We start from the raw sequence: 18376 nt of genomic DNA, 5'->3' as shown, positions 1-18376 counted from the left end.
TGCATGCTGACGGATAAAATATACAAAGATTTTAAAGTCTCAGTTTTATTTTAAAAAAATAGCCACAGAATTGAGACTCGACAAGAAAAACTTCACATCTTCTATAAAAAAAATTAATGAACAATCTTTGTTCACTACAAAATACTAGCATAATAGATACAAACGATACAGATACAAGAACAAGTACAGACATGTTCAAAATTAAGATCAGTTTCAAACAATGACTCCTATTTGAACTAGAATAACACTGCAGCAATATCACATTTTACATCATTGATGTAAATCAATGAATTTCAATTGCATAGATATTGGCAGAGTTTTGTAAAATGTTTAATAATTTGGTTTTTAATATCAAACATTTATGGCATTGCTTTGATTTTCAATCGTCATATAAACTACATTATTATGTTTTGATTGAAATTAATACACATATTTCCATTAATGACATTATAGAAACTACCATAAGTTAATTTCAATTCTGTGAAAAAGAAATAAAACTGAGACTTTAAAATCTATGTATATGTTATCCGTCAGCATGCATTATTCACGTATTTGTAACGTTTTGTGAAAAAATAATTCGAACATTGTCACTTTGCTCCAGTTTGTCCACAGAATGCAGATATCAAAATTTCATATGTTTCAAACTTATAGGAAAAATGGGGAGCGCATCCAACATAGTTTGAGGTGATATTGATGAACAATCAATTAACACAATATCGGACTTGTAATTCAATAAGTTGGACTCCAGATACATTAAAATATTTAGGATACAAAATTTGTTCGACTAGACGTACAACTTTTCCCCTATCTTTATAATGAATCGTCAGTCACGTTGAGACAATGCAATCAAGTATATTCCAGTGTTTGTTTTTTTTAAAACGAACGAAAAACTGGTTGCTCTAGATGACAAATGATTCCAGAAACTTAAACATTACAATTAACTTACAACATGTACAATGAACCATACAGTCAGAAATATTTTTGAATGGCTTACTGTCGATAGTTATATTCATTCAATTCATATCTTAAAAAGTATGTCTTGTCAACAAAAACAAGATTAAGACTTTACTGCTTGCAAATAAAATCGACAGTGTTTTTCATACCCACTAAGATAGATTTTACTACCGGGTCATAACATATATGTGGTACACATGATACATCAAAATCGTGCAATCCTAGAGTGCACAAAATTTTAACATGTTGGTCATCAGGCTTGATTTTAAATATGTTATGAGACTGTGTACATATAACATATAAGTATCCGCAGTCGTCAGTTGTTATTCCATCTGGTCCTTTCATGAATGGGTGAACAATTGCAAACATTATGTTTTCTGACGTATCTATACATACCACGCTGTTGTTAACGTTGTCAGTGTAAAATACACGATGTTTACGGTCTGTACAGAAGTAATAAGGAATGAAATCGATTTTTACTGAAAATTGGATTTCCCCTAAAGTATCCAAAATTATCAGTTCGTCGCTTTCACAACTAACGACCAACATATTTTCTTGTATCAAATCTATTCCAAAATATCGTTCACATGCACTGATTTCATACAAAACTGTTAATGTTAAGTCTCGTAACACTTGGATAATTAAAATCTGTTTCTCCCAAGGCAAAGTAACGGCAACGGAAGTATCGTCCAAAACAGCGATACACCATGGCTGACCAGGCAACTGCAATTTTTCCTGTTGATCAGTCATATTACAACTTACTAGGAAATTGAAACAATCATCGGCAAGAACAAATCGTCCACCGCGTAATGATTTGATGTCTGATATTCTCAGATCACCAAGCATAAAAGTGTTTGTGACGTGGATTGCTTCGTTTTTGTGTCGTAAAGAACAATCGCTACACATAGGTTTGTTACATCGGAAGCAACACTGGACGATTGACTTACTGGGAACATTACATACACTACAACTGAAAAAAGAAAAATATAGTCAGCTGATAATCTCAAAATCTATTTGACTTCGTCATATATTTGTGTTTGTTTCAAATTTGAATCCATGTCACATATCTCGTCAAACTCCCGAATGAAATATAAATTAAACAAAATGCATGAATTAATTGTGTGGGTTTTTAAAGGGAGGGGGGTCAGAAATATAAAAAGCATTACCTTTTATATGAAATACCTCAAATACAAAAAAGGAAACTATTTGTTTTTTCAATAAAATAATGGATCCACAAAATCCCCACAAGTAATACCTGTTTGTCACTTATACATGTTATAAGCATTTGTTAATTTTTAAAGTGTACTTGTCATGTTGAAATAAATACTTTTGAACCTCATAAATATTTACAAAATTAAGACGTTACCATATTCGTCTATACAAATACATGTTTTCTTCAGAATTTATACATTTGTATCTATTAGTCTTTAAGGAATAACAAGTACATGAACAGTTCATGCATTTAAAAAAAAAGGATATTCTGTAATCGTAAGACAACTGTTCACACAATTTAAAACTGAGACGATAAAAGTGTGGCATATAGTACGATATCTTCCTGTTTTCAAAAACAGTGGACCTACACACATATCGTTTTTTTTTTTTTCATTTTGGTCTTCTTTCTTTAACAGATAAACAACTTTAAATTATAAATTTTAAATTGAAATAGGTCAAATAAAGTAGATACAGTAAAATGACCATTAAGAAATACGAGACAACAATATATTAACTACAGACAAATACGGAAAGACCACACACCTATCAGTAGATCTGTGCAGAAAAGTTAATCAACACGACCCTAGCAATATATAGATAGTTAAATGCATGAACAACAACATTAGTTGTAGGCATCCTCATATTAGTAAAAACTCCTGATAAGAAATACAAGTTGTATTCCATCGTGCTTATATTGTTTAGCATCTCCTATGTTTCAAAACATATATATTGTTCCAAATTAAACTAACTGTATTTGTGGTATAATGAAATCGATTGGGACATCAAGCAAACTAGAAATATCCCAAAGCTTTGGGTTTTTTTACACTGTGTTTTTCATAGAAACAAATAATAGAACATAGATAACGAAAAACTCACTTGTTCACGTGTTGCTTGGAAGTAACTCCTAAAATAAATTTAAAAAAAAATGTTTTATTGGAATTATGTGTTTCTATCATGGAACTTTGATTCATTGAACAGTCTGGGTTTTTTTTAACTCGACAAAGCAAAACGGCCTTGGCCTATGACGATCTATCGCATTGAAGCAGACAGGGTGGAGCATGGCCATTACAAATTAGTTGATCAGTTCTGTACTCACATACTTTCGATTTTCAGATATTGGATATATGTTATATAAAATTTTCCGTACATCCGTCAATGTGTTACACATTTATATTTGAAAGGTAGTCTCATCTGAAATTTCAAATTCAGGCATCCATCAACATTTGCTATGAATCATATCATATATTACTTGAAATGAATACAACTCCACTATGGCTGTTTAGAAGTAATTTTGCATTATGTGTTTGATTATAAACCATCATAGGTCTATTACCTTTCTATAGCTTAATAATATTTAACAATTCTTGTCGGAGTTATGAAGCATTGACCAATTGTTTAGTCTTGAACTACAATAACACTTTGTTCATTCATACCCTAGCCTGCATATATCATACTCAATAAATCTTCAGTCACAACAAAATACTAAGCAAAACATCAAAACAATTTTGAAAAGGAGAGGCGAGACATTTCAAAGAGACATTCATACTCATATGTCTTATAAAAGACACCACAATGGCTAAAACAATCAAACCATCAGTCCACAAAACACAAAATAGAAAACTTAAGACTAAGAAAAAGAAGTACATTACCAAACACTATAGGTGATCGAAGCAAGCAGATCCTGCTCCTCATGTGGCATCCTTTATATTGTTCATGTTAGAAAATCTGATCAAAAATGTAATCATGAGGTCTCATTTGAGGTAAAAGGTACGGATATTCCATTACGGTCAACAAACTCTTGAGAAGTTCATTACGTTTGAGAAGGAATTATCTTAACCTCAGCACTTGAATCTCTTTGTTTCCCGTATTGTAAAGGCTTTGGGATGCACTTAGGACGTTATGAGTTCGAAATGGATATTTGTGTGAACGGGGTTAACGTTCTAGACAGACTCAGGCAATGTGCACATGTACATCCAATTACAGCATATCACTTCAATCTTACACTACTACTACCATTGCGGTCATACGTCTAACGCTTTATAATGTTGTCCAATCGTCTTATTGCAAGACTGACTTGTGGTAGGCAACTTTGAGCAGGCTAATAGTTCGTGAGCTCAAATCTCAATCTTGCTCGTGCGTAAATTCCAAATATATGTAAAGACATTATATGATAATTACTGTTTTACATTTTTAGAGTAAAACATACATTAAATTGTTTCAAAGGAATGATATCAAATCAAAGTATGACTATTATTAATACCTCCAGAAAGTTCAGTAATTGTTTTATACCAATCATCAACCAGTTCTGTCAAAATATTGTTTTCTGTCTTCAGCTTTACGCAATTTTCACATTCGCTTTGTTCTGTCTGTATTGATGTGCTAATTGATGTTTTATCGCTCGCTGCCACAAATATAGAAAATAAATAATAAAACAACAAAAAATATTGAAACATTCACTGAATGTCAAAAATTGATATATATCAACAATGTTTTACTTGTTTTCGTTATTGGTTTTGGTACACTATACATCATTCAAATTAATTTATAGATTCAAAGAATGGTACCTAAAAAGTTGTTTTGGCGATATTTGTTAATAATAACTAGATATATAATTTGATAAATACATTACAGGTGACAATTGTACAGCACTGGATGCTCATTTGGGCAATTATAAACGTTTCAGAAGTGGTATAACATAAAGGTGAACAACCACACTAGACAATATTTTAGAAGAAAATATACAAGTATCTTACCATTAAAAGTTAAATACACTGGGATAACATGATATTCACTTGTATCAATTTTTGATTCCCTCCATATATTCCTCAGAAAAGACTCAACAGCTTCAGCAAACGATTCCGTGTTCTGTATAATTTTCAAAGGAACACTAGTTTTGATGATTAACGATCCTAACATAACGAATTCAATCTGAAAAACCTCTTCCAAAAGTGCAGCAACTTTATTTAATGAACGTGAAATCCTTTCTACGTCCCAGCTTCCTGGGGTAACAATTTTCCATTCAACCTTACAAACTGCAATGAAAAGATAATAACAAGTTTCTTTCATATATGTAAAAGAAAGAATTATGCTTGAGTGTTGACAAGTTAAAAGTTATTCAGAAAATCAAGCCTCAGCACCGGGAAAAATACAACCATATAAAATTTAGAATTCCGTATGATATTCAAATATTTTCTTTTATTATAATGTGTTTTCACAGAAGACTCCTAATTCCAACGTGGCATTTGTCAGTCTTATACAATTTCAAAGACCTTCATGTTGCTAGCATCATAGTGTATTATTATCGATATGTACACATACAAATATGTTAAGTGCATTGATTAAGTTTAAAAGGGCACACTACAATACCATTTTTGTTTTCTGTTACAGGGATACAGCATTCGTTGTGTTCTGTATCTATCACAGCTCCTCCGCATGTTGCCTCTGACTGAGTTTCTTTTGTTTCTGTTAAAACAAAAATTGAGGTTAACATCTGACAGCTTCTCATTCTTTATATATGCTCTCAATAATTGATAAAAAAAAAGGATAAAGTGGAAATTAAATTGTGAGAAGATCCGTCACTAAGCGATAAGCATTTTCTGTCATAGTTTCAGTTTTAAGTAAATTGTGGATTCGAAATTCATGACTTTATAAGGGAATACGATACAGTAGCAGGGGCAGATAATAACGTTTTCAAAACTGTTCGTGTTGTTTTCGCGACGTTGGTAACCAGAACGTTGTAATTTCGCGATGTTACTAATAAGAACGTTAATATTTCGCGACGTCGCTTTAAAAGATTTCATATTTCGCGGAATATTCACTGACGTCATTAATTTCGGTTGCGCGAATTTAAAAAAAGTACCTGCTAAAAAAGTGGCCATTTCTAAAAGACGGAGAAATCCGCCGAAAAGCAGTGAGATTAAAGGAAATACTTGAGATGAACAAAAATAAATCAAATACAACTTTTTGCATAACGAAGTTGAAGAATTATTGATAGACACAGAAGAGAGTATTGACAGTATAACATGGAAAGACAGAAGAAGAATTGTGGAGCTTTTTAGTCTGGTACTGAATATCTGTCAAAACTGCACGGCCCAGCGGAATCTGCTCAACATAGAGAAAAAACAATTGCAAGGAATTGGGGTCTATCTTACTATTCGTTGCTTAAACTGTAACATGCTGAAAAACATTTTATCAATAACACAATTCGGAACAAAACGACCTGCAATAGCTAATTATGAGTATTGGTAGCTGGTTAACGTCCAGCGGCAAATATTTAATTGCACATTTATGACATCCAAATGTTAAAGAAATGAGAAAACGTATGAACCCGTGATTAATGAGAAAAAATGAACAAAATATATATCGCGTAGGGTGGCCGAATCAGTTTTGGTGTTGAAATCCATACACAAAAGTCATTACTACGGCGTGTTGTACAGCTGTGCAATATTTTTCATGAAAAGAACAGTTATTTTCATTTATTGATAATGGATTCGAAGTAAATAATAATATCTTGAATTGAAAAACATCAGAATCAAAATAGTTATTTTTTTTTCTTGTTAAGCATTTGGCAGCCTCCAAATTTTACGGAGAATTGTCATTGTAAGGCCAAATTTAACAGACTATCAATGAAATAACAAAACCGACTTCATTTGCGAGACCCTCATTGGTGGACAAGGTCGTATAACACCCCTATTCGTAAATAAAATAATAAATAAAGAGAGTGTCTCATCCTGTTCTGGACTTGCCGATTTTAATTGATATTTTAAAAACATATAATAGTGTATGTGTATGTACAAAAACTGTCAATAAAAGTCCGTTAAAAAGATTTCAATAAAATATATTGGTGTCGTTTTTGGTTTGAATTTAAGCAAAATATTACCAATAGATGCAGAATTGTCACACGTTAGTTTGTTTAATTGGTTGTATTCTTTTTGTATATGAAACTGCATGTAATAGACCAAAACAAGAAAACGCCCGTACACATGCTGTTAAAAGGGCTTGTAATTTTAAAATGGTGTCTTTTGGTATTGTTCATCATATTTGTATTTTGTTCAATGTTTTGTACTTAAATCAGGCCCTAAGTTTCCCGTTTGAGTTGTTTTGCATTTGTCATGTAGGGGCCGCTTTTATAGCTTACTATGCGGTATGGGTTTTACGCATTGTTGAAGGCCGTCCGATGTCCTATAGTCGTTAAGCCATTTGGTCTCTGATTGAGATTTGCCTCATTGGTAATCATACCACGTCTTCTTATTTGTATTAGCATGTCCCTATTGTACGTCAATGTATTGAGAGATAAACATTGAAGTGTTGGCAAATGTACACTAATTGCAGACAGACAAATCAGAAAGTGTACACACGTTAAAACTAGTCGTATAGTTAGACGATCGGACAGACGAACAATGTATTTTCAATATAGCTCTACTTCTAGACAAACAAGTACGCCAGTATTCATGAGTATACGCCGCAAAAAAGGTTATGTAACTTATCTATTGATAAAGACATCGTTCAATATTATTCTCTTATACCGGCTGCTGTACTTCCTATGAAATATTATGTTACAACTTCATTTTCGGTCGATTGAGGCAATAATGGCATGAGTTAAATTGCACGAAACAGCTCTTATTATAAAACAAGAAGTACTGCTTATAATTTAAATTTGAAAGATGATTATCTTTTGAATGTAAAAAAAAAATCAAAGTACGTCGGGACCTTTTAAAGTTGACGATACGGTATCGGTTTTGTCATTGTTGAAGGTTATACTGCTGTCAATTTATGGTATCGCCTCACTTAATTTATAGATGGTTCACATTTTGTCATGTCAATAATGTTGTCTGATTCCTCTTACAGTATACATGAAGCAATTTAGAACTAATGTCGGACGGAGATGCACCTTAAAAGTTTATACTTCTATCAGATTTTCTCTTTTGTCGTACATCTGACAAAGCAATCTGCTAGAATCCTTTTTTATAGTCTTTTTTTTTATCATGAAAAGGTTCTGTCCGAATTTCGTTTCGTAAATGTTTAACACAAATGTTTTTCCATTTTATGATAACCATCTTATAAATTTTTAAAAAAAAAGTATCAACGCTTTGAAAAACACCTGCATATACTTGACAGCGAACTCGTGTACGGCGGGAATGATTACACCACGAAGTTGCGATTAAAACTTAATTTAAGGTAATTTAGCGCCATACTGACAAACGTCGTAAAAAAATAAGGTATATGGCTTTTATTGAAAAAACAAGCACATGGACCCAATTTTTTTCTTTTGCAATCAATCAAGTACTGTTTCAAGAACACTCCGCCAAAATTTCAGGAAAAAATCAACGATCACATTTTTTCTGCACTTCCGAAAAGACGCAAAAATTTAGTCAAATTCCCTATTTCGGATATAGCAATCTAAATCCGGAACATGATGATTTGATTTAACCTTAAACTTGTTTCAGCATGTTGATGCCATGGATCAAGGGTATAATTTACAAAAAAATCAGTTAAGTTATGACTTTTCGTTCAAAAGTATTGTTACTTTCTTTAAAAGTCCTAATTTATGAAATTTCAGAGATTTTCTTCCAAATATGCAAATTTCGAACCAAATTATCTCAAAAAGTAAGTCATGAAGGTAAAGTAAGTCATGAAGGTACTTTTTTCTTTGCATATTTGAAAAGTACACATTGAAATTGACCTTCTATCAAAATTTTAAGAAAAAATCAACGAGGGATCTCTACTGTATCGTATGCCCTTAATACTTGACTAGTAATACATGAATTACGTTTATCAAATTCAAAAACGTTAATAAATACAAAAGCAAATCAAAGCAAACCTGGTATGTTTATTGATGATGCTACCTCTGATTTCCTGTGCTGGTCAGGTTCCGTACAGACGTGGTTGTCGTCTTTATGTAGTTCTTTAGTTTTATCACAAGTTATCAAGAATATCAAGTTTCCAATACGTTTGATAAATCTTTCTAGAAAAGAGAAAAATATAATATTTGTTAATTCATTATTCATTCTTTAATATAGAAATTTTACCGCCTTTCCTATTCAAAACAATAAAAAAAAAGGCAAAACATAATTAGAAACACACGAGAAATAACGAAATCTACAACGTTATCAATACTGGGAAAACATTCATTTTCAATTATGTTGAGCTTTTGGTTTTGCCTTTTGACAAAAACAAATGTTTGATTATGGACTTAAAGGTTTGAATATTCCTCGGAGTTCAGTATTTTTGTGTTTTACCTTTCATAATTATATTAATGTTATTGGTATGAGTGTTCCTATCGAAAATTAAGTCAAGGACAGACAAACTTCAATAGAAGCCACTACAAAACTTCCACCAAATGTATCGAAGTACGATAATGGCGTTATTAATAATTCGGGAAAAAAATTTATCAACGAATTCAGTTCGTACATTGTATCTGCATGGAAATATGAACTTTAGAATCAGTGAACAGTTTTCTAAATTACAAATTTTAAAGAAATCTTTCGAGTTGTTGATCATGTTGATTTTTTAACAGTATTTTAGACACCATATACATGATGTGGCATATTACCTATTCCTTTGTCCACTGCATCAAGCATTGCTTTCTTCAGATGTTCAGATGTTTCCTCTTGAAAGTGTTTAATATCCTCAATTTGTGATCTTTGTAGTTCTCCTAATGATCTAATTTGAAGTTTTGTGTCTGCACAAGAACTTACATATACATCCAATAGTTTGTCCTGCAACAACACTGATTCTGTCCTCTGTTTACACACAATGTCGTGCTTTGCTTCATCAACAATTTCAGCCAGTTGATCTGCAAGTTCAGTTTGGCTTCGTAAAATGTCGTCTAATTTTGTGTCAGTCTAAAAAAAAGTCCATGGAAAAAATAAAAAGAAGAACAAAAATGAATTTATTAATAACTTTAAATACATTTTTTTGTAATATATAACACATTATAAAATACAAGGAAAACAAAAAGCTATACAATTTTCAAAAAAAATCATTAACAAATATATAAAATTGATCAATTGATGCACTTCTAGCAATGCCATACAATCATTATTTTCTTTTTCATCCCAGCCCCTTGGTTGTCTTTACATTTCATAAGATCTGTGGTTTAGAATGTCTTTTATATAAAAAGTAAAATTCCCAAAATACTGAACTCCGAAGAAAATTCAAAACGAAAAGTCCCTAATCATATAGGCAAATTCAAATCTCAAACACCTCACACGAAAGGATAACAGCTGTCATATTCCAGACATGGTACAGTCATTTTCTTATGTAGAAAATTATGGATTAAACATGGTTTTATAGCTATCTAAACCTTTCACTTGTATGACAGTAGCATCAAATTTCATCATATTTACAACATTGTGTGCACAAAACAAACAGACGTAACAGGTAAAAATGTTGATAATCGAAAACCAGAAGTGACGTAGGACTATTGATCAAATACGATAAATGATTTTTTAGGAGAATTACAGTAATGCTGCAATAAAACATTTTTCCTACATATTTTTCTATTGGAAAACACCATTTAAAATGTTAGTAGTCAGTGAGGAGAACAACCAACATGCAAACAAAACGAAGAAAAACAAAACAGAAATACTCTTTATTATCCAAAAACATCTTAGTTTTTATGACAAAACATTAAGATACTATTGATATATTTTCTATTGCGATAAAACAAATGGTTCAAAATAAGTAAAACTACTTGCCGCTGACTTAACCTGTTTTATTAAGTCTAAAATTTCATTTTTCTCTACAATATCAAAATCTGCATTCTTCAGAAGGCTTATTTGTCCTTGGATAGCATCCAAATAGTACTCAAGTGGTATTTCTCCGGCTAAACATATCACAGACCCCTCTAGTTTTATCCACCATTTTTCTAATCTGCCAGTGTCAAAATTGCTTGTACTGTGCACATGTGCAAGTTTATTTCGTACGTTTTGGATAACTGTAAGCCAGTTTTCAACACTTGTCGAAAGAGTAACAGAATGTCTAAACATAGTATGGAGAATAGTAAAATCAAGATCTTTTAGCGAACAATGTAACTTTGGTGTTACCTTACATATGCAGTGTTGTTTTATATTACTCTGACTACGTAAAAAATGACCCGACGTTGTCGGTCCATTCAAATTGTAGCATTTATTGATTTGTTCTTGATTCAGCTCCCTGTAAGATCTCGTTGGAACAGCGTTGCATTCACAGCATCTAGTAGAATGTATCCATAAATGATATAATGTATGCCTATTCGATGTAAGGAAATTAGACAAAGAATTGTCATAATTACAAATAATACTCGATTTTATAAATGCTCGTGTAACATTAAGCGATAAGTCATACGAAAACTTAATAAGACGTAAATATTTTCTTTCCTGAACAGATGTCATTGGTGAAGTTTAAATTCAACGTTTCTTTCTTCGTTATACAGTTATACCATTAATCAAAGTCGTTGTTACTGTTTATCTAAAAAAGAGTAACGTATTTTGCATCCAAAAACTAGTACAGATCATTATTGTTTATGCTAATAAATCAATAAAAATATTTAAAAAACAATTATCTATTAAATTTGTCAATTCATTTAGAATGTAATGTGGCCCTATGATTGCAATACATTTATTTTATTTACGAGATATGTGAATACTAGTAGTATTTTCCTGTTCGATAGCTTATCAAATGTTATTGTTACAACCTTACCACTAGAGCATGATTTTGTATTATTGTAAACGTTTTATTCATTATAATTATATCTTGTTTTCGGAGGACAAATCGAACTTCAGTATGCTTGATATTTTAAACTTAATTGACATTGAGCAGTGGTCGTTTATTCAAAACAAATTACCCATGTATATAGGACCCAACCGTGCAACTCTTCTCAAATGTTGATTAATTCGTCTGAGAGATATTGAACATACATAACAATCGAAGCAAACATTACACTTAAAGTCAAGTAACAGTAAATGGGCTATGTCACAGATTTTGTTAACATTTTGCATGCAACCTTTGCTCGTTGAATTAAAAATAGACTGCAAGTAGAAAAAATAATGCAGTTATCTCTTTTATTATCTGAAATATTACAGATTGCTTTCTTTTAATATTGGCGAATATGTGTATGGGAAACAGAAATTTATGAATCAACAACATACAGTTTTTTTTTAAGAAAAAGCTTTGGAATTGAATAAATGATTTGACGATTTTAAGACAAGTTTTGGAAGGTTTTTTGCCGATTGTATGTGCCTTTCATACAAATATTTGCCAATATTGAAATAAATCAATCTGTAATATTTCAGATAATAAAAGAGATAAATGCATTATTTTTTTCTATTTGCAATTGTAGTTCAACGAGCCAAGGTTGCATGCAAAATTTTTGCAAAATATGCGACATAGCCCGCTTACTTTTACTTGACCTTAACACAAGGCTCTGCTTTATCAAGTACACCCCTTGGACAATTCTTCTATATCACAGACACAGTGAGGGTATGTTTGATATTTCAATTTCACTGACAACAAGAAATATAAACATCATCGAAAAATAATACTCTGTTCAGAAAATCGTTAGGGTAACCTGAATATTGTATGCACATTATACCTGACAACAACTGTAATATAACACACAAGACAAACTACAAAAAATAACCCTATCATTATATAGTAATTCAATTCTAAACGTGAATTTTGCAGGTATATAAATCTTCCGTAATTATGTGAAACGGAATAACAAAATTTTGTTTAAATTTGTTTAAATCATGTTTTAATATTTTGAAAAATAGGAATCATGTCGCAACACGTTCTGAACATTCTAAAATTATCGGATCTGATTACTAACATTCTGATTCTGATTCTGTCTCTGATTTTTTTTTTCTTAATAATCTGTTCATGTTGTTATCTAATGTTAATAAATAATTATAGCTGTAAACATGATTTCATCAAAGATATATATATATATTTATATAAATATGGTGTTACCCTTCGTCAAAACCACTACATACAGCATGTGTTTATTGAATATATCAACCTCTAACTACAAATCAAGCTTGTTTACTTTATAGCTTTCATTCACCAGAAACGTGTATACGTATATTCATTTGAGAAGTTTCATGAGTAATACAAGTACGTACTTTACTTTTTATATAGATTGAACAAAATTTTAGTATATTAATAAAAGTCTACTAGGTAAATTCCACCTATGCTATATTTCAACCTTGATATGTTTCACTCGTTGTAAATTGTTCTTTCCTTTACTATACCTTTAAGTTTATGGTCATTGACATAAATAAGATATTTGATATGTGCATTAAATGGATCTTAACAAAAGGCTTTGACGACCCGGACCATTGATTCTCTATTTCGAATACAATTTAGTAGGGAGTTCCTTCTATAAGACATGTACAACAATTTTAATTTGATATCTGATCAGTATAAGATATAACGCCACCATTATGAACAAACTGTCATGCTAAAAGAAATGAATAAGTTTGATTCACTATTTAAAAGAACAATTAAAAAAATAGAGTATCGTTGTGGAAGTACCTTAAAAATACAATATCAAAAATACTGAACTCCAAGGAAAGTTCAAAACATAAAGTTCCTTATCAAAAGGCAAAATCACAAACATATTAAAAGAATTGAAAATAATTGTCATGTTCAAGATAAATAAAGACAAAAAGACAGAGAAAAGTTATTGATTGAATAATAAATATTTTCTTTTGTGAATGTACGAATCGGAAAAGTATTTCAATGAGAAGTTTTGATACTTACAATAGCATTATCGGTGCTTGTTCTAATACAAATAAAGTGAAGTGCATTTCGGCAATTAGTTTCTTTTCAGTACCTTGGATGCATCCCAGTTTCCTTTCAAACAGATTTAAGTTTCACTTTTATATATACTACAGTACTATAAATATTTAAAAACAATAAAGATATAGGTCATGCAAAGTCAAACAAGTTGGAACAATTGTGTTGTTGCCTATTAATATTAGTCATGGATAAGGAAACTTTGTAGAAAATCTGACATAACTAAAATAAATGTTATATTTTACATTGTTCTCCTTTTTATAATCAATGATGTTGAACTGCCTCAAATTACAATCCAGTTGGTCAAAACTTAACAGACAGGAAAAAATACAATCTTCAAAAGATCAATATTTCAAATTATAATATTTTCTAAATTTATCTATAGTTAGCCGATATAAATTGGAATTCTGCTTTCAAAAGTAATATCTTAAGGGAAAAGAAGGAAATTTGAATTTTCATTTTATGGAGTGGCCTGTTTTTTTTTGTTTTTTTTTAGTACTTTGAGAAGTTGCAATTTGTGCATACGACTAAATGTATATTAACTGTAATAGTACATGTGTGTAGTGTAATTATCGTCGTAGTTAATCAATAATAGAAGAGAAAAGAAAGTATATGGGGTATCAATACATGACACTAGATCATTACATGCACAGCAAAACACAAAAACAAGAAAAGTAACAACTGTAATTTCTCTCAAAGTGACGAAGATGCCGTCAAAATGGAGCAACGACTTTTGACCTAACTGCGAATATGAGGCGGCCCCTGGTACGTTTGTCTGCAATAAAGATGAAATATGAAATAACTACTAAGTTGAAATCAAAATCGTAAGTTGAATATATACAAACAACATCAATCCAAATAGAAAAAAAAAAGAAAAGACATATTATTTACTTCGAAACAAAACAAAATACCCAAAGATGACGTAACATAGACCCCTAAAATACCAAAAGATGTAGGTCATACTTTCCGAAATAGCAAACAGCTAGTGCTCAAACAAGAAACGGTCGAGTGTTCGTGCTTAGTGTGCATGCAAATATATCATTGGTTTACTACTCTGGTCACAAACAAATTCTCACTAATATTTCCCCAATTAACCCCGAAAATCTAATTAAATTGTCTTTAAAAATTAAATTGAGAATGTCGAAGAGACAACAACTAGACCAAAGAGCAGAAAACCGTCAAGGCCAACATTTGGTCTTCAACAAAGCGATAACTTGAGTCTGAGATTGATATCATGTATGTTTTATTTTATATGGAACGTTACATTTCAAAAAGAATATAACTATAGTTATGCCCTCCTCCTCTTATTCACAACAACCCATTTGCTATACACTTGGGTGTATAATCTTTTGTGCCGATGAATCGAGACAAAATGCATAGTGAACACGCAATATGAGTTTATGCATTTTTACTCATTGCAGTAATTCTCTCAAATCAGGAAGATTTTCAAACATTACACCAGGTACAACAAACAATTGATAAATTGACAAATTTCCATAAGGAAGTAACACCATTGTTCAACATAAATTCCTGGCCTAGTTTGGGATAAAAATATGCAACAAGGACATTTTTGTTTTATATCAAATATGTTCTACATGCTATTCTGAAGATGACAAGTAGATATCTGATCTTATCTTAATTTAATTGACAATACGAAAACACAGTGAACAGTTCATCATTTACAATTATCGAGTATGTTGAGTATATTTTATCAACATGATTATATCATTCGATTACATGTTACTGAAGTATAGATATTTATCCATATTTGTGGCAAATTTTATTTTAAAAATATATGAAGATTTAACTGACAAACTTGTTCAAGTATTCATTCAGATATAGTCTTCATTGCGTATTAATTCAAATTATTCCATTTTTCTGACGTGGACACTTTGTATGAAAAAGTAAAATGATATCAATTTAAACTGAAGCCCCACGAAAAACCAGGAATGCTCTGGCATTTTTGCACCGTACATTAACAAATGTTTTATTATCAGTAATAAGGCTAGAAACTTTAAGAGAATGGTTAATGACCCTAGTTTAACCCTTTAAATCATTCCATTGTATGTGCATTTTTCAGAATTGGCATATTGCTAAATAACCAGTTTTTAAACAATTCCCGATGAGTGGATTGACATTATGATAGCAAGTAAAGAACAAAAAAGACCCATCATTTGGTCTGATTTGGAAAGTTGTACCGTTAGCAATCCTACCACAGTTTCTTATTGTTATACTAAAAACTCATTTATAAGTAAATATATATATATATATATAAATAGCGTTGATATCCAAAAAATTACGAACCTACCAGGAAGTTTGAAAAGTATATATAAATAAAGATAAACGGATGTAAGTATTAAACTGATTTGCCTATTTTCCCATTTTCGTGCATAATAACGCCACTGCCGAAAAGACGGAACTTAAAAAAGTATACAGTACATACCATGTTTGAAATAAGTCAGATTTCCAGTCTCTTTTCAATAGCGGTTGTCAATATTTATGTTTTGACAGACGCCTTTATTGTGTTAATGGGTTTAAATGCGTCACGTGTCCAAAATGTGTTTCAACTAGGAAAGCCCATTCAGTTTGTTTTCACTTTTTATCTTTGTCTTCTTTTCTAACTGACTTTAACACGTTACATGAAATATATCTAGCTACAGTAGATCACTATATTTATATTTCTTGACTCAATTTAAATACAAATAAAAAAGCATCATCATGTTTATGTAATTTGTAAGATATGTAAATGCTAAAGTCAAGTACTGATAGTATTATTTGAAAAAATATACTTACAAGGCTGATTACAATTATTTCTTCCCTGACTAATATATTTTCTTGTTAATTCGACTTGTTGATACTGTTTATAATGCTTTTTTGTTATTTTTATTTATATGGATCTTGTCTGTACACCAGCTTTGATTATTTGTAATATCTTCAATTTTTCACTTATTCTTACAACATTTGTATAAACTTCAAGATTATAAAAAAAAAGTGAACATTGATTGGTTAAATATTTCTCAGTCATGTCCTGTTTTTGAATTTGTTTGTTAGCTTTTTGGTCATGAATGTTTGTCTCTAATATTTAATTAACTGTGCATTTGTATTCAGATATCGCAGATCAAATTTATTCGTTCATTGTTTAATCATACGTTTTTTGATTGAGTTAAGTCTGCCAATTGATATTTTATCGTATGTTTTTCTTTGTTGTGATGTTATGCTACTGTTTCAGAAAAAGGGAGAAGGTTTGGATCCATTTAAACGTTTAATCCCGCTGCAAATGTTTGCACCTGTCCTAAGTCAGGAATCTGATGTACAGCGGTAGTTGTCGTTTGTTTATGTAATATATACGTGTTTCTCGTTTCTCGTTTTGTTTATATAGATTAGACCGTTGGTTTTCCCGTTTGAATGGTTTTACACTAGTAATTTTGGGGCCCTTTATAGCTTGTTGTTCGGTGTGAGCTAAGGCTCCGTGTTGAAGGCCGTACTTTAACCTATAATGGTTTACTTTTAAAATTGTTATTTGTATGGAGAGTTGTCTCATTGGCACTCACACCACATCTTCCTATATCTAATATAATTACTGTGAAATGCACATTAATTGTATTGTGTAAAAAGCATACAAAGTAAACTTCGAGATATATTACAGTGTAAGGGGTAAAAATACTGCAAACAAGTCTTCTGAGTAACTCTTCTCCTTTGTATAGGGAAAATATTTATAGATTGATAAATGATATTATTTTTTTTAATTATTTTTTTTTAAACTAATAACATGATTAATGCATTACGTTTTTTAATATTTTGAAGCAAATCAGTTGCTACCTGTCATAACGTTTATGGTCATTCAGTGCATATCCATCACTTTATTATTATACACGCTTCCATAAAATGACTTTTTCAAAACATTTACATCCATCGCATATATGGTATTTTCTAGTTACAAACACTACCAAGAAAGGAGATAATTTAGTCAGAAACTGTCTTATTTCTTGAAAATATGACTGTATTTAGTTGTCACAGCTGATACGATATGTGTATGCATATTTGATATTTTGTATTCATTATAAATATTCAAAATAATGTTTTCAATAAAAATATCTAACGTAACGTGATTACTACTGCTGGTAAGATTACAAAAACCTACATAGTACATAGAACAGACACATATGTAAGTTTACTAACGACTATTGTGAAATACTAGAAGTATGGTAATTATCTTGTTTGAAGTTTGGTTGAACTATAATTTCGTTTTTGTTTAAAGTGTGACTAAGTATTCTTTGTAAATGGAGGATGGCCTCCTGTTTTTAAGGTAGCCTCTATTGAGAGAGTACCTTTCGTTTAAGGTGCCACTCTTCTTGTCCCTCAGTAATAATATCTATGTATTGTTAAACTCAATTCAAAAATCATTTCTCATATAAGGTCAGTTTTCACTGGT

General features: G+C 31.0%; 1 protein-coding gene across 1 annotated transcript; it reads right to left on the bottom strand.

Annotated features, from left to right (window-relative positions):
* Positions 1–145: 145 nt before the first annotated feature.
* LOC139481962 (uncharacterized) lies at positions 146–16491 on the bottom strand. Its single transcript, XM_071265537.1, has 9 exons — positions 16388–16491; positions 10866–11616; positions 9719–10010; positions 8987–9130; positions 5533–5628; positions 4920–5198; positions 4427–4567; positions 3043–3070; positions 146–1924 (listed from the first exon to the last, which is right to left on the bottom strand). The coding sequence occupies exons 2-9, from the start codon at positions 11538–11540 to the stop codon at positions 1066–1068; spliced, it is 2514 nt and encodes an 837-aa protein (XP_071121638.1). The 5' UTR covers positions 11541–11616; positions 16388–16491; the 3' UTR covers positions 146–1065.
* Between the last annotated feature and the right edge of the window lie 1885 nt (positions 16492–18376).

Source organism: Mytilus edulis, chromosome 7 (assembly GCF_963676685.1).
Source record: "Mytilus edulis chromosome 7, xbMytEdul2.2, whole genome shotgun sequence".
NCBI classification, from domain to species: domain Eukaryota; kingdom Metazoa; phylum Mollusca; class Bivalvia; order Mytilida; family Mytilidae; genus Mytilus; species Mytilus edulis.
The sequence above is the reverse complement of the archived record's forward strand: the minus strand, read 5'-3'. Positions and strand labels throughout refer to the sequence as shown.

Excerpts from the sequence above, each read along its gene's own strand:
- LOC139481962 (XM_071265537.1), bottom strand. The coding sequence starts at position 11,540 with ATGACATCTGTTCAGGAAAGAAAATATTTACGTCTTATTAAGTTTTCG. Across the intron at positions 10,011-10,865 it reads TAAAACAGGTTAAGTCAGCG|ACTGACACAAAATTAGACGA; the intron begins GCAAGTAGTTTT and ends ACTTTTTTTTAG. Across the intron at positions 5,199-5,532 it reads TGTAACAGAAAACAAAAATG|TTTGTAAGGTTGAATGGAAA; the intron begins GTATTGTAGTGT and ends TTTTCATTGCAG.